Source organism: Rattus norvegicus, chromosome 6, assembly GCF_036323735.1.
Source record: "Rattus norvegicus strain BN/NHsdMcwi chromosome 6, GRCr8, whole genome shotgun sequence".
Taxonomy (NCBI): domain Eukaryota; kingdom Metazoa; phylum Chordata; class Mammalia; order Rodentia; family Muridae; genus Rattus; species Rattus norvegicus.
In genome coordinates, this window is record NC_086024.1 from 111,736,607 (window position 1) to 111,763,106 (window position 26,500).

The following is a 26,500-nucleotide window of genomic DNA, read 5'->3' on the forward strand; positions in this document are numbered from 1 at the left end:
ACTGAGTCATTGTATTCTCCTGCTAATTTCATGAGTTAGACCCTTGAGGCTTCCAGTTGCAAATGAGGACAGTGAGGCTCAGAGTGTAAGGGGCTTGACTCACATTTCGTAGTAACAGACAGACAAGGAAAGAAGTCAGTTGATAGGCTGGTTTATGGAAGTAGGTGTCCAGTGGGAGGTGAGTCTCTTGAGAGCAGAGACTGGTGGTCTCCCATGATGATGACCAGCATTCAAAAGAACTCTGTTAGTTACCACTGGGGTGCCCCTCCCCTGCACGGGGTAACTCAAATGGGCAATTCCAAGGCTGGGTGCAGTTAGAAGAGCTGAGACTGAGACTAGATCAATTCAGAAATCAGCCTGGGGCTAACAGTCAAAACCAGGATTTTACAGGGTCTCTCTAAGCAAATGCTTCCTGAAGGTACGTGGTCAACTACTTCATTGTGCACTTGGATCAGAGCAGGAACCGCTCTGAGGGTCAGGGGAGGACTGTGGCCACAGACAGAAAGATGCTTGCATGTACACACACACACACACACACACACACACACACACACAGAGCTTTCTGCCAGGAAGCAGTGAGGGGTCAGTGAGAAGCCAGACAGCCTGCTGGAGACCGTACAGAGAAAGATGATTAGGAAGGGAGAGTCTCAGTCTGCCTCAGAAGAGAGGGTTTCCCCAGGAAGACGCCTGGTGAAGAACGTGTGGCGAGTGCCTCTGAATCCGGAATCCAATCATCAGCAGGGTAACTTGCAAGTGTTGCTGCTAGGGAAGGAGAAGGCCCTGCAGAGGTGGAACTTGGGAGGGATGCACTTGGTGGCCACTAGCCACGCTGGCCTGGTACCCAGAAGCTCTGGGTTCTTGGACAGATCCATGCATACATGACAGACAGACACATCAGACTGATTCTCCTCAAGTCCCTGTCTCAATTCTCTACTTTCCCAGGGGCATTCTCATGAAATACACACTTCTGACATTCCAGAAGATGACTCTCAGTGTCTTAGGTACCACTTAGTTGAGCATTCATTCAAACACTCATTCATCCATTTATTTAGTCAACCAGGAAGTCCACAATCAGGAAGCCTTGCTATGCATCAGTTACCATGGTAACACTGGGGCACAAGGTGAGTAAGGCAAACATGGTGTTTACCTTTCATGAAGCATTCACTCCACTGTCTGGCTGCAACAGGATACTTAAGAAAGGACCTATAAGTCAAATAGACCTTTGGTTTTCATATGTTGGGTACCACATATCCTTGTGGTTCTGCTCACCTAGGGAGGATAGAATCGGATCTAACGGGAAGAGACAGTTTAACTTCTTCCTTTAAATATCGAGATCAAGAAGTTTTAAGGGTTTTCTTATGTGCCTTCTATACCAGCAAGGGCTGGTTTCACGACCCCCTTGAAAGGGGACTGCGTATGAACTGTGCCTGATTAAGTATGTATAACTCCAAGCCGAGGGCCCATAGCCCTGCCCGATCGAGCCATTTCCCCCATGATGCTACCATTTTCTGGAAACTTCATCCCCTTGTTCAACTCCTAGATATGGACACAGTTCCAGGGAGCCTATGTCAACTGTATAGAACCTGGAACAGGGAATGTTCTTTAAACACCCTTCAGTATCCCAAAAAGTGAGGCTCATTTCTGAGAAGGAACCTGTGCAGATCCTGACCGCCTAGCAAATCGTTCTGGAAAAGCAGGCGCCATGGACCTTTCTTTTATGAAGAATGCCACCTGCCTTTGCCAGGGCTCTGGGTTCAGCTTCTTCCTGGGCTCCTTACCTACACATTCTCCCTACCCTCCAGGGCCTTCTGCCTGGCCCCACAGTCCCTCCGGCCCTCAGACAGGGAGAGCTGCACACCCTCCCTGCCTCCTGATCTGGCACAGGGAATGGAAACTTTCGTGGAAAGCACTTGAGCTGACGAATGCTCCAAAGTCAGAATGTTGACTACGCAGGCCCTGGTGGGGGGTGGGGGTGGCGGAAGGGGACTCTCCTTCTCGGGGTCACGACCTCCTACAGGCTCCTCCCCCACCCCTTTCCACAGACCTGTGTGACCCAAGTGAGCTGCGCCACTCAAGAAGCCATTGTCTTCCACACTCCCACAGTACTTGCCAACCCTGGTCCTCCCCCTTTGTCCATCCCTTTCTCGTGCCCCATAGGAGTCTAGGAAGCTTGCATGGGGCTCTGTGGAGTTGTAGGTCCAGAGGTTTTTGCTGTTTTGCTCGAGACCTGGTTATGGTTGTGGGATTTTTTTTTTCTGTCAGCTGCCTGTTATATCAATCACGGAGTCGGGATCTATTTATAGGTTGGGAGTACTGTGTCCTTAGTCACAAAGAGACACAGACAGGGGACTGTCAGCTGGTGTCGGAGGAGCCAGGCAACGAGTCATCAGCCACTGAAACACCTGAGGGTAACCTTTCCTCACAGCCCCGTTCTCCAGCCAGCCCAACCATGTAAGTAAGCTAACTTCTCCTCTCCCTCCTCCCCAGACTGCCCTGTGCCTTCTGCCCTCCTCCTTTCACACCCTCCTCTCTCCAGTGTGCTTGCTCTCTCTTTTTAATGGATAAAAATATCTCCCCATGCCTGCTTTTTCATCCTGGCTTCTGTGCACTAAAGCATCCGTCCCTGTGTGGCTGAGAGGTAAATGCTGCCTCTCTCAGACTGTCATGGGAAGGTCAGAGGGTCTCGGTGTGGCTGGATCCGATGGTTACACAAACTCATTCGGAATCCGTGGGTCCCCTCCGGTTTTTATTTGTTTTCATGGAGAGAAAGTAAGTCAATCAAAAGGGCAAAGGAAAGTTCGCACACGGCTCAGTGGGGTGGTTATGTCTCCCAGCGTGAAAACTTTTATTTGCTGGCAGCTCCAGCATTTGGTGAGCACGAGGAAGGTGACAAAGGAGGGGTGACTGGCTTCTCAGGGTGATGATGTAGGGGTGCTGACAGACTTGGGGGCACCCTGGGAGCTTTCAGGTTCAGCTAGAGTCATGACAGCTCCAATAACTATATTATTTACAGCGCCTCCAAGGAAAAGGCACACACACACACACACACACACACCCTTCCATGGAGTGATTCTCCTTTGCAAAGTGAAGGGAGACAAAAGCTGCCAACCTGATCCTTGTTTTGTTTTGTTTCTCTGCCTGGGGCTGGCTTCATCGCTGGGTGTATTTCTCAACTCTGGAAGGAGTTAGGGAGCTTGGCCTGGGAAGGGAAGGTATTAGGAGGTAGGTAGTGAGCCAGTTGTGGAGGGCTCTGCACCCGTCGTTGAGGGGGAAGATGTTACCCATTTTGTCAAAGCTAGGCTCAGCACACACAAAGTGGGCAACTGCACATGAAGTGTCTGTGGAGCACGCTCTCCACCTCCCCCATCACTGTCCCGACTGAGTCTTAGCTGCCTTGACTGTCTCATGGATCCTTGGGGCTTTAGTTTCTAGATAACGGGTCATATTTTCCAGAATCCCTGCACTTGGGGGAGATTGGCTTTACAGCATTTCTAAAAGAGAAGGCCTTAAACTTAAAAAAAAAAAATCTATGTGTTGGTATTTAATGTATACTATGTACAACCTTTTAAATAGAATTCATTCTTTTTACAATGAGTTTCTATTTACTTATGCATTGGTTACCAGATGCTATATTGCTAAGGACTACTTCTAGATTTGTTTAGGAAAACAGTATCCGAACAAAGAAACAATCCTTTCTACAATTTAAAAGCATTAAACAAAGCAAGTCGGCCTGAATTGTTTTTGATTACAAGCAGAATAGGTTTGTCAGCAAAATAGTTGAGGGAAGTTAAGTAACATGGGGGTGCACACATATGCTTCCAGGGACCATTCCACCTCATTTTCATTTTAACTTTCCTTCCTCTTGGCTCCTTATTGCTACCTGCATTTTATGTTGGGTTATTAATATCTTTAATTTGCTTTTGTGGAGGGAGGGCTGGGATCAAGAAGGAAAAAGAAAGGAGAAGGTGAACCGAATGTGGTCACCGGTGGGAAAACCCAGAATAAAGAATAAAGGAGCTAGCCTGGTGTGGCGGCTCACACCTTTAATCCCAGCACTTGGGAGGCAGAGGCAGGCAGATCACCGTCAATTCGAGGCCAGCCTGGTCTACAGAGTGAGTTCTAGGACAGTCAGGGCTACCAGGATGCTATAAGTATACTGTCTCAGAAATAAGAAAAACTGGGTTCGATCCCCAGCTCCGAAAAAAAGAACCAAAAAAAAAAAGAAATAAGAAAAAAAGGAAGGAAGGAAGGAAGGAAGGTAGGTAGGTAAAAAGAATGACTGTCATTATTTAAAATCTAGTATCAAAATCATGTTCAAGAATCCATGGAAAGGGAAGCTAGGTATACTGTCCATGTAAGGTTATTGTTAGTTCCTATTTCAAGGTCTCTGTGTGACAAACCAATGCCACCAAGCTTTCCCCTCACTGTGCTGGAGCGGGATTTTGTGGGTTGTTGTTAATTAAGGCTCCTGTGACTTGAGTGATTGAGACATTGCGCACAGAAGTCTGAGCGGTCCACTGTGAAGCTGAACTTCCCCGGCCTTCTGAGCTCAGTGGCTTTTAAAACAAAGTCTGGAATTTGTTTTTAACCTTTCAGTTCAGGAGTAAATCCTTCCCTCCCCCCGGGCTCCCCCCCCCCCACATGCACTCTGAGGCTGGTCTGGTGAGGGCTCCTGACAAGCTAAGGTGGGGGAAGTCTTGTGTGCTTGTTAGCATTCACGGTCCAGAGTGGAGAGCATTTGCTGAAACACTTAGAAACAAGCTAGTCTTTCCCTTGAGCTGCAGGTGGATTTGGATGGACTTGGGGGGAAAGCTGGGTATCATAACTAACCTTGGCATTGGTCTGAATGTTTAAGAAGTGCTTTGCCCCCATTGACTTCCCTATGGGGGATGCAGTGGGGGAAACTTCAGGCCATTTGCATACAGCCCCTGATTACTTAGTTTCTGCTTCAATAACCATTAATTTTATGTGGTCCGAGCTCCCATCAGACTCATTTCCCCCCCTAACTGACTTCTTAAATGCAATTGGTCACGGAGCTGTCTGTGACTTCGTGTGGGCAGAATCTAACACCGTTCTTGGCACGGTCACTTGTCTCTGTGCATGTGAACACGCTGACTCCTATGTGTGCACGCTGTGGTGACAGGAGCCCCCCCCCCTCCCTGGAGCATGCAGGAATCCATTCTGACCTCTTCCCAAATTGGGGACAGTGGGGCCAACGAGCAGGTGCTGTGGAATGCTGCAGGCTCAGGTGCAGGACCATCAATCTCCAGGAAGAAGGGTTGACAGAAGCCAGAAAGCACTCCCCTGATTCAAACAATGTAGGCAGTTGAGGTCTCTCCAAATACCCCATGAATAAAAAACGGGCAGCTGGCAGGGACTTTAAACCGAAGACCACAGCGAAGCTTTCTTCCCGTGGCCGCGGAACTTCTGCTGCATCTCTGTCCATCTTTCTTATCTCTAGTTTTACACTCCATTTTCCAGTCCCTCCTTTTCTTTTTCTTATCATCTTCCACCCCCACGCCCCACCCCCACCTCTCGCCTTTCCTGAAAACACATTTCTATCTGGCACGGAAAATAAACTCAGATTGCGGGTAGTTATGTTAATCTAATTCAATCCTCCGAGGGTTAGGAGTGAGATTCTAATAGTAGAGCTGTTGAGGGCTTTTTTGTTAATGGCTTGGGGATTACATTGAGTTAAAGGCTCATTTCCTAATCAAACAGAGAGGGAGAGAGTGATTCCGAATATTTATGAGTCTCCCAGTGAGAGTTTAAACCTTCAACTCCAAAAGCCGGGGTTTCTGCGGGAGGAAAGAGTTAAAACCCCTCAGGGCTGCTGGGGAAAAAAAAAAAATTAAACCAGTTAAGTCGTCAGCATTTCCAGGCAGCTGTAGAACTTCTGGGCTCTTCAAAGTGAAAGGTGGGATGAACTGGGGTGGGGAGGAAAGGACAGGAAACTGGAACCAGAGCCTGCTAAACAGCTCCAAAAGAACCTTACAAGCAGACTGGGCTGCTGGGTCCTCCAGCGGCTTGGAGGGGCTGAACAATGCTGGCTCCTCCAATTCATCTTTCTCCAGTCTGGAGGTGAGAAGAAGGGACAGGACGGGAGCTCAGTTTGCCTGCATCTAGAGAGTTCCTCTCATTACCTAGGCAGTGCAGAGGACCAGTGGCTGTCCCTGTCCCTGGAACAGGAGCCACCATGCCAGCCAGTGCCAGGGATCTCCACTAGGTCTGCTTGCTTGAGTTCTTCCCCTAGACCCTCTGAACCTCTCTGGCTTACTGTACCAGGTGCAGGCAGGTAGAGAACTCCCTGATCTCCAGCCAGAGAAAATCAGGAACGACTGGGCCAAGGTCAAGTCATAACAAGGTCAACTTGAGGTCACTTGTCCAAGCCCATGCAATCCTCCTGGCCTCGTTCTCCTGGCTCTCTGGAGTGCAGTAAAGGAAGGAGATGGTAGAGCCATGTGACCGCTGAATAAACCCTGGGTCCCTGCCAAGAGGTGTGGTGGCCCCTGAGTTGTGTATTTGCTCTCACAGTCAAGTGGTGCTCTTCATGTGCCCTCAGCAACCTTCCCTCAAGTCTTCCTCTTCTTGGGGCTTTCACTCTCCGTGACCCCCACCCCCCACTCTGTGGCATTCACTTCCAGTGGAATGGTTAACCAAATCATTAGACCTGAAACGTCTATGCTGCGTTCCCACGTTGGCCTGGTCCACTGCTGATGCGAGATGCCCTAGGTACCCTCTGATGACTCAGACAGCTGCAACTCCAATACCACCAATACCCTTTCTCATGTAACACTAGAGCTGCTGGACCCTTAGGGTCATTCATCACCCTTTGCTCGGGGTAGAATCTGTGTCAATTGCCCAGGGAAGATGAATTGTTTAAGCCCTGGATCTAACCAGTGCATACACCTGGTTTGGTTTGGTTTGGTTTGGTTTGGTTTGGTTTGGTTTGGTTTGGCTTTGCTCAGTCCAGAGTGCTGGCTTCTGCACATCTTGGGGTATAACCTATGAAGCAGGTTGCACACCTCCCCAAGGGGCTGCTATCCCTGATGCATTGTTAAATGGAATCCTGGGCCAGCAGCACTGTCAGCTAACAGTCGATAGTCAGCAGCAGTCCCTCCAGTGAACACCCCCATCCCAGGAGCAGAGCTCAGGGTGTCCTAGGGAGGCCTTGGACCTCAAAAGAATTTGGAATTTTAAGTCACCATGACAGAGCAGGGAGGGCATGACCAGGGGCAGCCTTGCTCAGTCAGGGATAGGTCTGACTCCAGAAATTGATTTTTCTCCAGCCTCTGGGAACTGGTTCGCATTCCCATGAGAAATTTGGTTCTTGGGTCTCAAGTCCTCCTGCCCTGTTCCTCACATTCTCAGAGGCCAGTTTCTATTGTTACATGCAGAAAAGCTGATAAGTCAGGGTAAAGCCAGCACTCCTGTGATCACAGGGCTACAGGTGACTGATCTCCATTTCTCTTGCTAGAACTGCCTTAACAGATCAATTCTAGCCTAAGTGGGTACCACTCTAGTTTCAGCAAGGGTTATCCTATTGTATGATACTCCAGTCCCCAGAGCCCTGTGTGTGCCAGGGCTGTGTGTACCTCACTCCTGCTGCAGTGCCTGGTATACAATAAGTGTTCAATGAATGCACTCAAATGAATTTCTAAATCTCTTCTCTTAAGGGGACTGTCCAATGGCCTAATAATAAGAGAGTGAATTGAAGCTGTATCATCTATATCAGTGCTTCTCAGCTTTCTTAACTACTATAATAAAGTTTCTCGTGTTGTGGGCACCTCCCCCAAAACCATAAGATTATTTTTGCTACAACTTGATAACTGTAATTTTGCTACTGTTATGAATTGTAATGTAAATTTTGTAGAGACCGATGATTGGCAAAGTCATGACCCACACACAGGTTGAGAACCACTGAATATGCAGTACAACAGCAGCCCATGACCCACGGACCATGGTTCTGGCTCCAGTCCCTCCCTCTCTGACCCTCCCACTTCAGAGAGAGAAAGAGAAAGGAGAGAGAGAGAGAGAGAGAGAGAGAGAGAGAGAGAGAGAGAGAGAGAGAAGAGAGAGCTTAGTCAATCCCAGGAATTGTATATATTTTTCACTGAAGAAGCTTTGTCTGACTTGATGTCGGATTTAATTGCTGAACAGGTGCCTCTCTTTTTCCAATTTCTCCCCCACCACCACTTCCTCTGACTGTTCAGACTCTGTCAGGCCCCCTCTTTGGTCCCAGGGGTACACATAAGAGGGAGCCTTTCTCTCTGAAGCCTTGCAGAGTGTCTGCTTCCATTAACACAGACAAGGCCTTTGAAAGGTGGTGGGCCATGAACATAGGTCCAGGTACTGGATTCCTCCCAGAATGGCATCTCTATTGGGAAGATGCAGTGCAGAACCTCGGGCCACTGAGGGTTAAATGATAGCAATGAAAAGTCTGGACATCCCTTGGGGAGCGGTGGCTGACTGAGACAATTGATTAGCTTGTCGTAGTGATCTTTCTAGCAATATTCAGGAGCAAAATTCTTGCTGATTAGGCACTGTGTGTGGATGTGTGAGTATTTTAGAGCTTCCGATGATAAAGAGGCAGGATCAGACAGCAGAAAGAACCGGCATGGGTGTATTGGTTCTGTGCTAGTCTCAGGCAGGGCCCTACTGTCCCTTGTATATGTCAGGTCAGGTATCAACAGCATGCTTTTGTGTGTGTACAATTCAGTTGGGAGAGACAGGAGGAAGGTGTGCAGGACATTTTTTTTATACCTTCTCTTTGTGACTTCCTGGGAAATTATAGTTACTTTGAAATTCAAAGGACACCAAAGGGCTGAAATGATGTGGAGAATGTGGGGGGGGGGGTGTTAGCATAGCGACAGCATTTATAGTTCAGAACTACAGAAACAGAGATAGGCAGATCCCTGGTGTTTGTGGGTAAGCTAGCCTACCCTAACAGTGAGTCCCAGCCAATAAGACACTATCTCAGGAAACAAGGTGAATGACATTCTTGATAAGCATGAACACACCACACACACACACACACACACACACACACACAGGCACACACACACTCACGTGCACACATGCATGCTTACAGCATGTTGAACACTGAACGTCAGTTAGAGAGTGGGCCTCCAGGTTGAGGGAGTTCTCTTCCATTTGCAGACCCTGATAGTCTAAGGATAGCCTGCTGCCATGAGAGGAGATAGAGGTCAAAGGGTCAGTCCATGGGAACACGGGTGCTCAGCCTGTCCAGAGTGTGGTCAAAACAGGAGGTCTAGCAGGAGGTCTCTTAGCCTATAGCTTTAAGTGGTTTCATGTTGAGAGACAAGGGTTCTGGTGAGCCTATGCCTGCTTGTAGCATATCCAGTCACATTTGGTCCGCTAGCCCTCTCATCCAATGTTGTGAACTCAGATGTGGTCTTGCCTGAGTTTTGTGAGTTTGCTGTAATTTTCCTTGACTTGTCTCCCTCTTCAGTCTCATAGTCCGCTATCATGAAGCATGCTAGAGAAATGCTAGAGAAACTGGCCAGGACCACCTGTCCAAACACATAGATCCAAAAGTCTTAGTCCTCAGTTTGCAGAAGCTACAATTCTGTGGCTTTGTGGGCCTCACCCCTCCACCCCTCCCACTCAGTGCCTGGGACAGATTGTCTTGATTGATGGGTTAATGGGTGTTCCCATCCTTAGGCAGGTGGGTCTGGGCTGTGTAAGGAAAATGTCTAAGAAAGCCAGTGATCCAGGAGGTAGGGCTCCTCTGTCGTTTCTACCAGAAGTTCCTGCCCCGACTCAATGATGCTTTGTGCACGGAAGTATGAGCAAGGGCCATACTCATCTCCCTCCGGTTGTGACGATGGACAAAAGAGCTTCCATCCTATCTTACCCCCGAGTCTCAACATCTACCAAGGTGGTAAGAGCACCTCCTTAGTGGAGTCCTGAGGACCACAGGAGCCGTGAAGGTCCCCTGGGCAGTGCTCACTGGATAAGTGCTCAGACTCATTGTGGTGGAGGAGATGACATGGTGGCTTCGGAAGCTTCCAAGATTCCTACATTCCTTCCAGAATCATCCTGGTCACTTCACAAAGATCAGGGATGGTGTTGCTGCTGAGATAGTTTCAAGACACACCTGGTCCTGCACTGTGCATGGCTGTGTGCACTGTGGGATGCAAGTGGCAGTGTGCCCTTAAGCTGGCTGCATGTGCACAGACACTTACAATAACTTTTCTTATTTTTTGAAATTGTAATATACTTACGTCATTTCCTCTTTCCCTTCCCTCCCTCCAACCCTTCCCAAGTATCCCCATTTGCTCTCTTCCAAATTCATGTCCTCTTTTTCTTGATATATATATTCATTCCACTACACACACACACACACACACACACACACACACACACATAATTTTTGGATGACTCTTAACTATGGAAATACGTTTGGGTGCTTGGGGGTCATGGACTGAAAGCTGCCTAGATTATTAAAGCAAAGCTACAGGTACTTCTGTGAGGACATTTCCAGAGACCATGGGGACTTTGGCCTAATCCATTGATAGAATTAAAATCTGAATAGACTCTTGGGAGGCTGGGCCATTAGAGATGCACCTTTAAAGATTTCTGTGACTTCCTGGCCTATCCCTAGGCAGATGTCCCCATCCCTGCTTCCTGGTTACCATGTGGGGAGCAGCTCTGTACCCCAGACCCTTCTGCTGTGATATTCTGCCTCTTCATGGCTCAGAAACAGCAGAGCCAGCCAACCATGGACTAAAACCTCCACACCCATGAGCCAAAGCAAACCCTTCCTTCCCCAAGTCATGTTGCTGGGGATTTTGTCCCAGTGACTAAAGGTCTACTTTATTACCTACCCAGGGCTTGCCTACTCCAGGGCTTTGCCTATGGAAGACTGCAAAGCTGCTCTTCCATAGGCCAGCATATGGGGCTGCTTGTATGTAGAAGATGATTTGCACTAAGGTGCCTTGTGTGTCTGTGAATCTAAGTCCCCACAGTGCAGTTCCTGTGTAAGGCCAATTCTTCTCCGCTGTAAAGAGTAACTAAGAGGGGATTGCTTGCTTCCCACATGTTTGATGGGACGTCTTCTGGGAGTACTCAATAAGGAAAGAAAAATGGGAACAGGGAAGGGCAATTTCTAGTGCCTGGGGGTGTGAGGGTGTGCAATTTGTGTATTCCGCAGAACAGCGGAACTACTATCATGTTCTTAAGGGAAAATTCCAAAGCCAGACTTGTGACCAGCCTGCGTGTTTGCGCGCACGTGTGCACGTTCGGAGTATTGTGGTCAGCCATCCATGACTCTTCTTCCCCATCTCAGTCTGCAAGCAATCTAGAAGGAACGTGTAATTACTATTTACTCTGGGGCACTCAACTGAGAACACCCTCACGTAATGACTCTCGCTAATTCCATGTTCCGCCGCCCATCTGCTGTGGCTCCTTGGGAAGCAGGGAGTGAGCATCACTCTTAGCCCAGAGGAAGGGATCTGGAGATGGAAACTAGGCCCTGTGAGATGCTGCTTTTGGGCCACAGATAGACAGAGATGGCACCTTTCTTGGCAGACTCTTAACACAGACCTCTGTTGTTAGGCCAGCTCTGACTAATGGGTCAGCCCTGACTAGTCAGTCACATTGACCAGAGAATCATAGTTAAAAACAAAAATCTTAGAGTCAGGCAGATACCACTTATATAAAGTTATAAAATGTGCAAAAGATATAGTTCATCACACAGGGATGAGAGGAAAGAGGAGCGTGGGGGTGAGAAATGCCACCCACAGGAGGGTGGGGGCACCATTTGGGGGCACTCTCTATACTCACTTGTCTGTGGTATCCAACAACTTTGGCTTTCCCAGTCACCTCTTTTGCTTGACGAGAGAAATAGAGAAAGAGAGAGAGAGAGAGAGAGAGAGAGAGAGAGAGAACAAGTGAATGCATTATAATTAAACCCATGGAATCTGTTTGCTAAAAATATCAGAAATATTACCTTGAAATGTGACACTCTAGTGCTGTAGCTGGACACTGTTGTGGAGGCGACCAGGCTGTGTACGGAAACAAACCGGTTTTTTAGATCAGTGCATTGAGCAATCCCTTACGTTAGCTTCCAGAAGCTACTGCCTGGTGGCTTTCTCCAAGCCACTTGTCTCCCTTTGCCTCTGTGTCTCTGTCTGCAGAAAGAATGAGGGATGGACAATCCCCAAGGACTTCTCAGCATCTTGCTGAGTGTCTCTGTCTCCCTGGGCAGGAAGCCTCATTTCACAGCTATCTCTAGGGTCAAGGATTCTGTTGCAGGAATAGAGGGTCTCTTTCCCAGCAGCACCTGGGTGTGACAGACACACAACAGGCTTTGTATGTACTGATGAAGCCATTGTGGTAGCACAGGTGTGGAATTCTTTTTTTTTTTTTTTTTGGTTCTTTTTTTCGGAGCTGGGGACCGAACCCAGGGCCTTGCGCTTCCTAGGCAAGCGCTCTACCACTGAGCTAAATCCCCAACCCCAGGTGTGGAATTCTAACCCTCAAGAGGCTGAGGAATAAGTGATACCAGCTCCCCACCCCAGCTTCACCTGGAGGAACCACAAGTGTTACAGGCCTGGCTACTTGAGCTCAGTGCCTCTTGTTTCTTCCCTCTAGACTGCCGTTGGTCAGGGATCAAGGGTGTTGCTTTCATGGTTTGAACAGAAGCATCTTTCAGTAATAATATGTAAATTGAGCTGGGTGGGAAAAGCCCATACTTGGGTTGGCAAGATGACTCAAGGGCTAAAGGATGTTGCCATGCAAGCCTAGAAATGGAGTTCAGTCCCCACGTAAAAAGGTAGAAAGAGATCCAACTCTATCTACAAGTGGTCCTCTGACTTGCACAGGTGTGCCATGACACATGTGCCCACCCCCAATGGTGCACAAACAATCACATACACAATAGTAGTAGTAGTAAATAATAATAATAATAATAATAATAATAATAATAATAATAATAACAACAACAACAACAACAATCAAATGAGTAAGTGGATCTGCCCCAAACCCTGTTTAGGAAGGTTCATTCCTCCTGGAATGGCTGGTCCACAGGGCTGTTCTCATCTCTTTCTGTGCCCCCTCTGTTTTACTTATTAACTTAAAAGTATTACATTTGGAGACACGCTAACTAAAGAGTCCTCAGAGCACAGAGTGTGTGCTCCTCATCCATTTGCTCTGTCCCTGTGTTCCCCTTTGTAAAGATTGTCTCTCACTTTTTACTAAATGGCCTTGATTTTTATCATTAATCGCCGAGTGATAATTCCTTTTTCTGTGTCTAACTTATTTCTAAAATATTTTCCCCTGGGTCCTGCAGTCTACTTCTAATGGTCTCTGTACTCCCCTCTCCCCTGTCTATGCATTTCAGAAGTCGCTTCAAGAGATTCCTACAGACAGTGGACCCTTGATCTCCGGCCTTCCCTCTTCCTCCACCATATTTCCCAGAAGGGTGATCCTTGCAGTTTGATTTCCACGGTTCAGGTGGTCCTGGGTCTCTGTCATTTCCATACAGGGCCCAGGGAAATGCTTTGCACTCCAGTCCCTAAAACTTCATCTTTTCTTGAACAACCTGTAGGTAGGGGGTGAACCATATCATAAATTTAAAACTTAAAAATGTCTATTTTCCTTTTACTTCATATTGTGATGCCTTCAGCTTCCCACCCTCATTCTCTCAGCTGCACTGCTACTTGAGACCTAACCATGACATCTCCTGAAGATGTTTCTCTGCTGTTCATGGTTTAGTGTCCCCTGCTGTCTTGGCATCCAGTACATGCCTTTCTTCAATGCCTCTTCTGAGTGTGGGAGAGGGACAGACATTTCTAAGGAGCTCCTACGTGATAGAGACTTTCCTTAGTTTGTCCTATTCATCTTTGTAGGTGTCGTGATCACTCCTGACTTACAGAAGGGGAAACTGAGGCACTGAGGTTAAGGATCTTGCATAAGGCCAATCAAATAGTTACACCATTGAATGTTACCTTGCACAGGTTCCTGTAAGATTCAGTATAAGAAACAGTCAGTAGAAAATGTGTGTGTGGGGGGGGGGTATGTAGTATGTAGAGTGTTGTAGTGTATGTGTGGTGCGTATATATGTGTATTATATTGTGTATGGTTTGTGTGTTGTGCTGTGTGTGTGTTATGGTATGTGGATGTGGTGTTGTATCTCTGTGTGTGATTTGTTGCGTTGTGGTATATGTGTGCATATGATCTGTGTTGTGTTTGTGTGGTATGGTGCATGTATGTGGTATTGTATCTGTGTTTATGGTTTGTGTATTTTGGTGTATGTGTTGTGTGTGTGGTATGTTTGTGTGTGTGTGTGTGTGTGTGTGCGCGCGCACGCATGCGCTTTGTATGTTGTGTGCATGTGGTGTGTTTGTGTGTGGTATGTGGTACGTTGTGCATGTGCATGTGTCTATGTTCAGATCAGCTCATTTTCTTGTTACTTGACCAAATACTAACAAGAAGCAACTCAAGGGAAGAAAGGTTTATTTCAGTTTACCGTTTGAAAGTATCCAGTCATCGTGATGGAAAAGGACCTTCAACAGGAACATGGGGCAGCAGGTCACAGGTCACAGGTCATGCACGGGTCACAGGTCAGAGGTCATGGGTCATGTTACATTCCCAGTCAGAGGCAGTGGAAGATGAATGCTGGTACTTACCTTACTTTGTTGCTTTTGTTCCCTGTTTATTTAAATGGGATCCGAGCTCACAGGGTTGTGTTGTCCATGTTCAGGGAGATTCTTCAGTTAAACACCTCTAGAAGCACCTCACAGACAGGACCATCAGTGTCTCTAACCCCAGTCATGTAGACAATGAAGATTAAAGCATGAAGTTGCTCTGAGGACTGTGGAGGCCTCATCCACACTAGAAAAGCTCTCTATCACAGTTACATTCACAGCCTTTTTATTTTATTTCTTAAAACATGTATTATATTTACCCACTGATTTTGTGTTGATACATGCATGTGTACATGTGGAGGCCAGTAGGCAATTTATACTAATGAATTGTCTCTCCGAGTTGCAGGGATCAAATATAAGCAGTTCAGCTTGGCAGCAAGCCCCTCTACCTACAGAGCCATCTTGCCAGCCCACTTACATTTTATTTTGAGATTAGATCTTACTAAGTAGCTGGGGCTATCCTTGGACTTTTGGTCCTTCTACCTCAGTCTACCATTTTGTACTACTGACACAGACACAGAACTTGGCCTAACAATTTCATATTTTCATTGATTTTATTTGAGATGTGTCCTTTATATCCTTTCAGAGTCCCACCAGAGTCAGCCTGAAATTTGTTACTTATTCTAGAATCTTTCTAAGTTACATTACATCACAGTGTGACCATTAAGAAAGTTCCCTTCCTCCCCCTTATCTCCTGTTCTCCCTCTCACAGCCTCCCTTTTCCCCCATATCATTCATTATGTGTGTTTGTATATACATGTATGTGTGCACATATATGTGTGCATGTGTGTACACATATTTATTCTTTTTTTATCTTTTTTTAAGATTTATTTATTTATTATATATAAGTACACTGTAGCTGTCTTCAGACACACCAGAAGAGGGCATCGGATCTCTTTACAGATGGTTGTGAGCCACCATGTGGTTGCTGGGAATTGAACTCATGACCTCTGGAAGGGCAGTCGGGTGCTCTTAACCGCTGAGCCATCTCTCCAGCCCACATATTTATTCTTGAGAAAGTTTCTTCCTTGACTATAGATCTCCAAATAGGCTAGACTGGGTTGGCCAGCAAACCTGCCCCTCTCTGTCTCCCCAGTGTAAGATTGCAGGTGCACACCTCCACACCCAGCTTTTTTACATGGGTTCTAGTGATCAAACGCAAGTCTTTGTTTTACATGCACTTTACTGCCAGGGCCATCTCTCCACCATAGCAAATAATTTTCAATGTGTATATGGAGCAGCAGGAAGGCATACTGGGAAAATATGGACCTACTCTGTGAGCTTCACAGAGAGACTTAGCAAGCACCATCGTCACACTGCACATGCCCAGTGTCTCCTGTGATGTCCACTCCTTCCTTCTCTATAAAATTCCCATGTGAGACTTTATACCCTCCTTCAGTCATCTGCAAGCAACACTCTCCCCTTTATGTTTCCTGTTTGTTTTTTGCACCACACCCTTCATGTTTGATCTTTCCAGAAACTTGAACCTGGTGGGCCATCACCTTCCCTACATGAAGATCAGCACAGCTCCCTATGAGACCTTCCTCTCTTGGGGGCTATCTCCCTTCCTTCTCTAGGTACCATCTCTTTTCCCTCTATGTGGGCTGGAGGGGGGAGGGATGGAGGAAAAGGAGGGAAGGAGGGGGGGAGAGGGAGGGAGAGTCTCTTGCCAAGGCCACAGCATTTGTAGCTGAACTCCTTGCCCACTCTCCTGTGACCCTGGTCTCCTTTTTATCCACCTACCTTGGCTCTCAAGATGCTAATCACATTCCCAAGGCGAGTCAGACTATCTTCCCACCTTGGATGGAGTCCAACATGTGCTCACCATTTGGGACAAAGTGTTTATCCTCTGTGTCTGTGACCTTCCACAGACGAGAGTCCACTGGGTTAATGCTGTTCTGTCCTCCTCTTCTCTTGAACTGCAGAGAGAAGCCTTCCTCCTGGACTATGGGGCAGGGGTGGGGCTGAGGGAGGGTAGCTTGCTGCAGGATTTGTACAGACACAGAGGTGATCCACGGTATTTGGCACCTCCCCTTTCTCCCTGAGCTAAAGTGTCCTGTTGGAAACCTTAGGGAGACCAATAGGGAGATGGAACCACTGGACCATTCAGTGGACTTTCCATGGCAGCTGCTTTCCCTGCTTCTATGGTGTTTTTAATCATTCCCAGTTCTGGTCTCATTTTTTTTTTTTTTTTTTTTGTAGAGAGGTTGCTAAAATGCTCCAGCGGGGGTATGGACCATGATGACACTACTTATGTTGCCTCTGAAACCTCCCAATGCCAAGCTGCAGAGCAATCAGCTATGGGAGTAAGCTCTATTAGGAGGGGCGGGCCAGAAATAAAAGGTGGAGTCAGCCACCAAGCAAACTCGCAGGTTTAGCTGTGCACCTCTCTATGGAACTTCCTATCTTGAGGTGGAGAGATTAGCTAGTTCTACCCCCAAACCAATCTGCAATCAGATGACAGTCGTCCTAGTTGATGGAAGAACCCACAAGACTCATCTGGATCAACTGGACACTTCTGATCAAGGACAATTGTCAGAGGTGGCCGTTTTAGATGGAAATAAAACACTGTGGGGCAGAAGAAATGAATGGAGCCAAGTGGAACCTAGAGCTCCAACGGGGTGTCTACACTGGGACAGAGGACCCACCAAGCATGGCCTCTTTCCTTTCACTTTCACTTGGACCCCTCTAGAATCTGAATTTCTGCCGCTCTCCTGTTGGCCCAATATACAGCTATCATCAATTCCTGTGTAAAAGGGAACCACTCACTTCTTTGTGTTTCCACTTCATGAAAAGCTGGACCATCTATGGCCACAAGCCTGGCCGTTGAGTTAGAAGATGAATTGAGAGGGCTGGAGAGATGGCTCAGTGGTTAAGAGCACTGACTGCTCCTCCAGAGGTCCTGAGTTCAGTTCCCAGCAGCCACATGATGGCTCACAACCATCTGTAATCGGATCTGATGCCCTCTTCTGGGGTGTCTGAAGACAGCTACAGTGTACTTACGCATAATAAATAAATAAATCTTAAAAAAAAAAAGAGGATGAATTGGGCAAGGGTGTGAGGAGAAAGGTCAGTTTCCTTCATCTACCTGGAGTCTGTCTGACCGTCTCAGATGGCAAGGTGGAGAACGTGTATAGAGAGAGAGCAAGCACAGAGGTAGAGGACCTCAAAATGCAAAGAACTATGCTGAGTGGAGTACCGGTGTCTGATTGACATCTTCTCCATGCAGTCCCTTAAAATGGGTGTCGTCTCCCATGTACTACCAAGGAAAGAGAGGTCCTCCAATCTGCCCAATGGAGAGGACACTGGCCCTAGGAAATATCAAACAATTTCAAACTCAAAACAGTTCCCTCTGTTGCTATGCTTTCATTACTGAACTGTGTGGTGGTGGCTACTCTGCTCTTGGGGTACTGAGGAGTGGGGAAGGGGGCAGGTCCATGATGACATGCTGGCCCAATGACTCAAAGTGGTCCAGTATATCTCACCTCCTGCCCTGCCCCAAACCAAACCTCTCTATTGCATTAAGATGCCTCATCTTACCCTTCTCTGAATGGGATGAAAAGCCCAAGGGCGAAGTACATCCGGTTCCTGTACCCAGTACTCCACATGTACCCATGGACCTGTCACAAGAGCTCAAATCCACCCCCTGGTAGGGGTGCATGTGTTCACTCTGTGTGCCCAGCCAAATGTCTGCCTGGTGCCCCTTGTCTACCTACTCAGTTCTACTCACAAGTGTCTCTGATGCCTGCCTTGTGCTCCCACTGCCAACACTAGCAAGGAAATTCAAGACACTGTGAGTCCATGCTGATGGAGTCCATGGTCTACTGGAACCTGGTGGCCACTGCCAGCATAATGGATGGGAAACATCCAGACTTGGGCAGATCTGGGTCTTCTCTCTGGCTTATTAGTTTTATGGTCACAGGAGAGCTCACCCTATTCGTGCCCTGTTTCTGGGGCATTGGCTTCCTCATCTGCTCATGAGGTCATAAAAGCCAGTCCTGTGGGAGTTTAAGGATCAAAGGAGATGAAGCCGTAGCTCCAAATTGGCTCAGGGCTCCACTCTTCCTGTGGCTTCATGGCTCAAGCTCATGGGTCGTGAAAGCTCTGAACACCCATGTGGAAGACAGATAAACACAGCCTCTACTTCCTAGGTCTCCACCAGGCTTTCTGTCTCCCAAAGAATGATCTGGAACCTTATCAAGAGACGTCTATGCTCACACAAGTCAAGCGGGGGTGAGGGGTGGAAAGAACTCAGAAAGCAAGCCTTGGTGGACTAAGCGGATACGGACAGGGACATCTTCCCATTTTGCCTGCAGGAAAATTGAGGCCAGGGTCAGAACAGCCTCAGTCTAGTAGTGTTCCAGTCTAGCTGTCTCTGTGGAATGGTGTATAGCTGTCGTGGTCCCAGCAGTCGTGGGCAGTAATGATGACAACGAGAAAGAGGGAGAAGGCATCCCTTGCTCTGAGCACACACTGCAAAGCAAGCTCTGTTTCTGGTTCTATTCCTGACCCTGCCCGTGTTCCACAACTCAAGAAAGAGGGTGCTGGAATTGCCCCCTCCTACGTGTGACAGATGAGAAAGACAAGGCCCAGTAGAGTTTTGTGCCCCAGCCTAAGATTGCAGTGGCTCCTGAATTGCAGCCCTGGAATCTGAGACAAGGCTGTACTCAAATCCTACGCTTGTGGCCATTTTCTGGCGTGGTGAATCGAAACCCTGGCAACGTAGAGTCAGAACACGGGAGCTGCAGAGGAGAGCCTCTTAGCAGGCAAAGAACGTCTTCCCATTTTGTAAGTGGGAAAATTGAGGCCAGAGTCAAAACAGCCTTTGTCTAGTAGTGTTCCAGTCAAGAAAAGAATCTGAGGAACTTTGTTTCTTCCTGGGGTAAGCTGCAGGGTGCTGGGTGCCGTGGATGCATTTCAGCCATTGCTCCATGGAGGCAGGTGTGGGTATGCCAAGGTGTGTTTTAGTCTACTTTAGTGCAGGGAGGTAGGTAGAGGGGAGAAAGGAGGCAACTAGATAAAGGTGTCTCAGGAGTCCGCCCTCGATGAACAACCTGCCTTCAATCCCCAGAACCCCTGTAAAGGAGCGGGGAGAGAACCGAATCCACAGAGCTGTCCTCTGACCCCTATACATGTGCCATAGCACAAGAGCCCCACTCCAAACACACATAACACACACACACACACACACACACACACACACACACACACACACAGAGTAATAATAAATAAAACTTACAGAGCAAAGAAAGGGTATAGATAACTATCGAATGACGTCAATCTCGGGTTTAAGCGCCCTTTCTTTGCCCTTTCAGCTCATGTCCTTGTCACCGGGCAAGCAAGATACCTCTGTGATACCTGTTTCCCATCTCATCCCTCCTCAGGGAGCTGGCAGGCTCTGTGGATCTCACCACTGATGCTGGTGAGCCCAATTGGAACTAGGAGTGTGGAAGACACATCCCAGCCCGAGCTGACCTATGCAAACACGGGCAGAATTACAGCCACCCATAAACAAATTAGCATCCTTTAAAAGGTGAAAAGCACCATAAAATGTCTGGGTTTTGTTTACAGCTTCCAGGGGCTGGGGCCAGGAGCTGGATTAAATCACGGAGGTGTCTGCAAGGAGCAGCAGACTCTCCCCTCTTCCTCTTAGCTTCCCCCAGCACCCCGTAGGCACACAGGACCAGGCACCACCGCTCGCTCGCACAGACACACTCATCCACATTTGGCCCTCCTGCAATGGCTGCTCAGTCCGTCCTGGTCCTGCCTCTGTTCCTGCCAGCCTGGGTCCCAGCAGGTGTTCCCTAATTAGCAATCTCTTCATTTCCAATCAAAGCACAAAGCGGCCCCAAAAGCCCGTCTTTATGAGGGATCCGAGCAGCGGCTAGGGATGCGAGGGGGGGGGGTGGATAATTGTCTCCGCCAGTGGCGGCAGTAAGCGGGCTGGCTAATTCATTATTGTAATAACTTTGCTTGTCCTTGGGGAGGTGTGAATGGGGGAGGAAAGTGGGAGCAGGGGGAAGGGATGAGAGGGGCTGAAGGTGGGGTGGATGGAGGGAAGGCTGGGGCAAAGGCTGGGAGATGGTACCACATGAATGGTACCCCCTCCTATCCTCCTGGATGACCTCCCAACCTCTGGCCTGTGCGCAGGGTGAGTCCTCTGGTTCAGCTGTACAGGATGTGTTCCATACTCTGGGGGCGAGTGCCAACCACTGCCCTCCAAAGTAGCCACATTGCAGAAGCAAGAAGTTCTGCCTTTGCACTCTTGGGACTATCTTGTACTGAGGGACACTCAGCGTGTACTTGGAGCTGGCTTCTCAGACTGTGAATGGCTGTGGAAGAAGTCTTAGGGTTGAGACTTAGAGCTTTGGGTGATGGTTTTCCAAGGACTCAGGTCCCACAAACTAGACCCCATAGCCTCTTGCTTTTCGACCCCAGTGACAGAGTTAGCGTGGCTACCTGCACAGCTGTTGGCTGGCTAACAGAATTTGGCTAACAACTCTAACATCCCTCCTACTCAAATCAGGAATTTCCAAAGTAGTGTTGAGTGCCCTTAAAAGGGCAACATGGTAGGAGTGGACCAAGCTGCCCTTTGATCTGTCCTATTATATTTGAATGGAGTGTTTGTCTCTCAGAGAGCAAGGCCTATATGAGAGGCGGGGGTGGAGGGGGAGGGTGGGGTGTTGTAGCTCTCTGACTGGGGAAGAACAAGTAACTAACCCCATGCAGGGAAGACAACTGTGGGCTGAGTGGTCAAGTGGCCTTTGAGGGCTTTGGGAGGCAAGGGTGAGGGACCAGTTGGTGCTTCTGACTGGAGTTGGAAGCTTCCGAGTTCTGAAGACCTGGGGTCAAAACTTGACTCTTTTATGATCACCACTCTGTGCCTCAGTTTCCTGACCTGTCACACATGCTCAGTAAGAGTAGCCGCCTCTATGAGATCACACCTGTGACACGCATGGCACAGGCTAGTTCACAGTGAGGCTTCTACTATGCTAGCCCCTTCGTTTAATGATGCGAGTGCAGTTCAGTGGTAGAGCACTCGCTTAGCATGAATGGGGGGCTGGGCACAGGCTCAGCACCGAGAAAAGGAGAAGATGCAGGAAGGGAGATATGGAGTAGAGAGGTGAGGGAGCATCAGAGCCTCTCCTCCTTTACCTGCCCCCTCCTCCTCCTCCTCCTCCTCCTCCTCCTCCTCCTCCTCTTCCTCCTCCTCTTCCTCCTCTTCCTCCTCCTCCTTCTTCTTCTTCTCTCTCTCTCTCTCTCTCTCTCTCTCTCTCTCGTGCTCTCTCTCATGTGGTGTGTGTGTGTGTGTGTGTGTGTGTGTGTGTGTGTGTGTGTATACATGTACAGAAAGGCCTTCCTCAATTACTGCCCATCTTATGATTTGAGACAGGCCCCCTCAGTGACGCTGGAGCTCTCTGATTGGTTAGATTGGCTGGCCAAGAATTTTCTATCTCTTTTTTGCAAGTGCACACACACACACACACACACACACACACACACACACTCACATAAACACAGATGCATGCACATACACCCCCATACACATGCGCACACACACATACACACTTGTATGTACACACATGCCCATACACACATGCACACACCCAGCATCGAGGTTACAGACAGACCGATGAGCACAGCTTTTTTGTGTGTGGGTGCTGGGCCTCTCAACTCAGGTCCTCATGCTCACATGATAAGTGCTTTACAGACCGAGCCTCTGTTGTCGGGGCTCTTTTTTGTCGTTGTTCATGATGGTGTTTGTTGGTTTGTTTTGTGAGACAGGGTCTCTTGTAACCCCCAAGCTGGTCTCAAATTTACTGTGCAGCCATGGGATGGCCTCGAACTTCTGATCCCCCTGCCTCCACATTTGGAGTGTCGGATGCTCGGTTTATCAGAGGTACAACACCAGAGGGCTACTTGAACCCTTTCCTTGTTGAGGAACAGGTGCTGGGGTGAGCAGCAGCCTGTCATGCACAGTGATTTACCTTGGAGAATCAGCCTTGAAACACATCTCCCCAGCACGGAGGCCCAGATGTGCTTCTCCGCCCACTCTCTTCCTACTTGGTCTGTGAAGGAAGCCTTATGGCAGACCCTGGACCCAAGCCACGTGCCTGGCTCTGCTGTCCCCTTGGTCTGGCTCATATGGCCATTTGGTAGGGTGGGGGCCCAACTCTTTCAACTGTCATCTTCTCAGGACATTGCAGCTTTGATGGGTGGCTGTCATCCTCACTTAAGAGAGGGGAAATTCAAGCTGGGGGTGGGGGAGGGGCGGCAATCTCAGCAGTTGGGAAGGCAGAGTCAGGTGGATCTCTGAGTTCGAGGCCAGCCTGGTCTACAGAGCAAGTTTCGAGGACAGCCAGGGCTATAGAGAGAAATCCTGTCTATAAATAAATGAATAAATGAATAAATAAATAAATAAATAAATAAATAAATAAATAAATAAAAGTGAAGATGTGCAGACAGCTAGCTCCTCTCCCCACCAGTCCCACCCCTGCTCACACATCAGACTGCAGAAGTCTATGGACACATCTGTCACGTACCGGATGGGAGAATGTGATCCTGCACAACTATGTGGGTCAGCGACAGAGGCTTTTCTGGGGGCTGGAAAAGGCCTCTCTGAGGAGTAACATTTAAGTTTTAAGATCGGGATAGGTGAGACCAAACCCAATATCAGCCACCAGAGGGGCACCGTGCATGGTTCTCAATTTCTAGTAGCCACGCCTCTTAATGATGACAGATGAGATGAAGATTGTTTACTTCCACATCTGGCCAATAAAAAGAAAAGCTTCTACTGGGTCACTCTGCCTTCTTTTTGTTGACCTGAGTCTTGACATTCTGCTCTGTACTTCACTTCCCCATACCCCTCTCTCTCTCCTCATGGCGACATCCTAAGTGGCCAGCAGCCACAGGTGGGAGTCCAGAGATGAACACAAACTCTGAAGCTAGTTTATAGCTGGGTGGTGTTGGCCAAGTTCTCAGTGCCTCCCCTTTTATATCTGTACAAATGGAGTTATAATAGAAGACACACACACACACACACACACACACACACACAGAGTTGTTTGAGAGAATTACCTAAGTTTATACATATAAGGTAGCTCAAAAGGCAACTGGCAGACAGAGAGCAATGTCTAATTAATAATAAGAAGAAAATAAAATGGAAATATTATTATTATCACCTTGAAGGAAAAGCAGTCAAGGCAGAAAACAGCAGAGAAGGTCGGAGGGGCAAGGTAGGGGTCAGGAGGGCAGCGACCAGGCTGAACACATCTGGTCCCCCAAGAGCTTGGCTTCCCTTCCGGTCCTGAACAGAGCCCAAGATAAAGAAAAAAGTTCAGAGAGCTTTTGCCTGACACCTGTTCCTATCCCAAAAGATGGGGCAGGAGCTCTGGGGAGGGGCTGGTGCATGCTCTGTCTCATCCCTACTCTTGCCAGGACTCGAAACTGTTGCATGCCGGCCTCTCAGCTGCATGGGAAGCACCAGGCATCAGCTGCAGGGGGAATATTAATGATTCAATTTTCAACCGGGTTCCACTCCAGGGCCTCGCCTGCGACATGCATTTTTAATCATAACAAAACAGAATGACAAAGGGAGTCATTTGCAGCAAGGCAGCCCCTGCTGGCTGGCCCCCCTGAAGGGTCGGCTTATGAAAAGGGGTAGCCATGCAGCCTCTCTGCCTCTCTGTTTCCTGCTTCCCTATCTTTCTGTCTCTCTTGCTCCTCCCTCTCTATCTCTCTGCCCCTCTGTCTCTCTGTCTCTGCCTCTCTGTCTCTCTGCCTTTCTATCTCCCTACCTCTCTGTCTCTTTCCCCATCTCTCTGCCTCTCTGTCTCTGTCTCTCTGCCTCTGTCTCTGCTGGAGTAAGACTTTTTCTGGGGCTGTACCTCTTTTCCAGGTTGGGGAAAAGAAAAACCTGGGTACCATCAGGTGAAAATGTTGGTCACTGGGGGTGCAGAGCTCCAACCGGACCCTCAGAGTCCCTGCTTCTTAGCAGGCCTGAAAGCCAGAGACGAAGAGGGAGGGGTCTGTGAGCATGGAGCTGGTAACAGACCCATCCCCAGCATCCTGAGTTCATCTTCCTACCTCCTGGGTTGAGTACAGCAGGGCCTTCTGTGTGGAATGTTGGTGACTGGCTTATTCTGTGCTGATGAAGGTAGCACGGATTCCCTATCTGTGGGCCCTGGTCCATCCTTTTTAAACAACTGAGTTTTCACAGAATCAGTCCAGAATGTTCTCCTCCACCTTGCTGTTTGCTTTGTCTGTTTGTTAAGTGTCACTCTGCGTAGTCCTGGCTATCCCGGAACTCACTATGGTAGACCAGGCTGGCCTTGAACTCAAAGAGATCCTCCTACCTCTGTCTCTAGAGTGCTGGGACTTAGATGTGGCATCAGGCCTGACTCTCTTTCACTTTCCTTGATTCCCTTGAGAATCCAGCTTGAATATCCACCACCCCCATTCTGCACTGTTCCCTTGCCAGACTGCCGCCCCCTGGGCCATTACACTGTTCAGATTAGGACCTCTGGACATCCGGTATGCATTAGCCATGCTCCGGCCAGCTCAGTCAAGTGGAGAAGACAAGGGGGCAGTGTGTCCAGAGACTCTCAGCCATGGGACGAGCTGGAGGAGGTAGCCATCGGAAGGGCTGGCCATTATTACTGTGCTTACTACATACTCATCCCATACATGTGAACCACTTACTATGTGCCAGGCACTGGGGATGGTGGGTGCGATGGCAAAGAAGATGGCCAAGCTGGATCTCTGCCTTCCCAGAGCTCTCATTTAGGGGGAGAAGGTTAGACAGCACTGCCCCTTGCTCCCTCTCATGGCTTCCTATGCTTTGTGCAGAATGGACATTCAGTAAATAGACTGTGGGTCCTCAGTTGACCGTTCTCTGACTGCCACATACGCTCCCTGGCTTGTATTTGTGATACTGATTCCAAAATTACACCTTTACCTGCTTCCTGCTGAGGAGTACTTTGTCCTGATTCGTCATAGCTTAGTAACCATAGTGGTGAGCATTTACGATGCTCAATGTGTGGCAGGGTAAGCATTGGTTGCCACCATTAATATAACTTCGGCCAGCCCCTGGGATTTGTTTTTTTTTTTTTTTTTTTTTTTTTTTTTGGTTCTTTTTTTCGGAGCTGGGGACCGAACCCAGGGCCTTGTGCTTCCTACTGGGATTTGTTTTTATTGCTTAACCCATTTTATTAAAGAGAAAAGGTAGACAGGAGATGTTAAGTCACTTATTCCAAGGTTGCACAGCAAATCGTGGCCTGTGTATGGGATATAAACCCAGGGAATTTAGCCCTTTGTCTGCCCTGTGACCCTGTGTCATTTGGCAGCCGCCTCTTAGTCACGTGGAAAGCAGGTCAGAAAGAGCTTCTTCCCATCCCATCATACTCTTCTCTTACGGTTCAGCAGAAGGAAGGGCCTGGTCTGAGGGCTCGTGGCTGCCTCTTCTCTGGGTAGCTCCCCAAACACCGTTCTCCAGGTTCAGCAGAACCTAGATAGTACGTGACTGGTCTCAGATGGCCACACAAGGAGCCCCATGACCTTGGCTCTGCACCTTGTTCCAGGACTCCAGCCTGTTGTTCCCTGACATCCCTCTACACCTGGCTCTTCCTCCTCCCCTCTACAACCCCCACCCCACCCCGGAAAGACAGGAGTGGCGGAAGCTGGGGGGTGGGGGGGTGAAAATTCGAGTTGGTTTCAGGGCTCCTCGAGGCCTCCACTCCCTCACTCAATTTACTCACCCAGATCTGGGTGTGGAGCATCTCATAATGAGCAGACCTCCATCCCCACCACCATGTGTCTTCTATGAACTG

The 26,500-nt window shown here is 48.5% G+C and overlaps 1 protein-coding gene across 1 annotated transcript in view; it reads left to right on the forward strand.

The window, feature by feature from the left end:
* Positions 1-2,055: 2,055 nt before the first annotated feature.
* Positions 2,056-26,500, forward strand: part of Esrrb (estrogen-related receptor beta) — a 155,426-nt gene continuing 130,981 nt past the window's right edge. Inside the window, exon 1 of the mRNA NM_001008516.3 lies at positions 2,056-2,451. Within this exon, the coding sequence (NP_001008516.3) occupies positions 2,234-2,451 (218 nt within the window). The 5' untranslated portion in view covers positions 2,056-2,233. The remainder of the gene's footprint in view (positions 2,452-26,500) is intronic.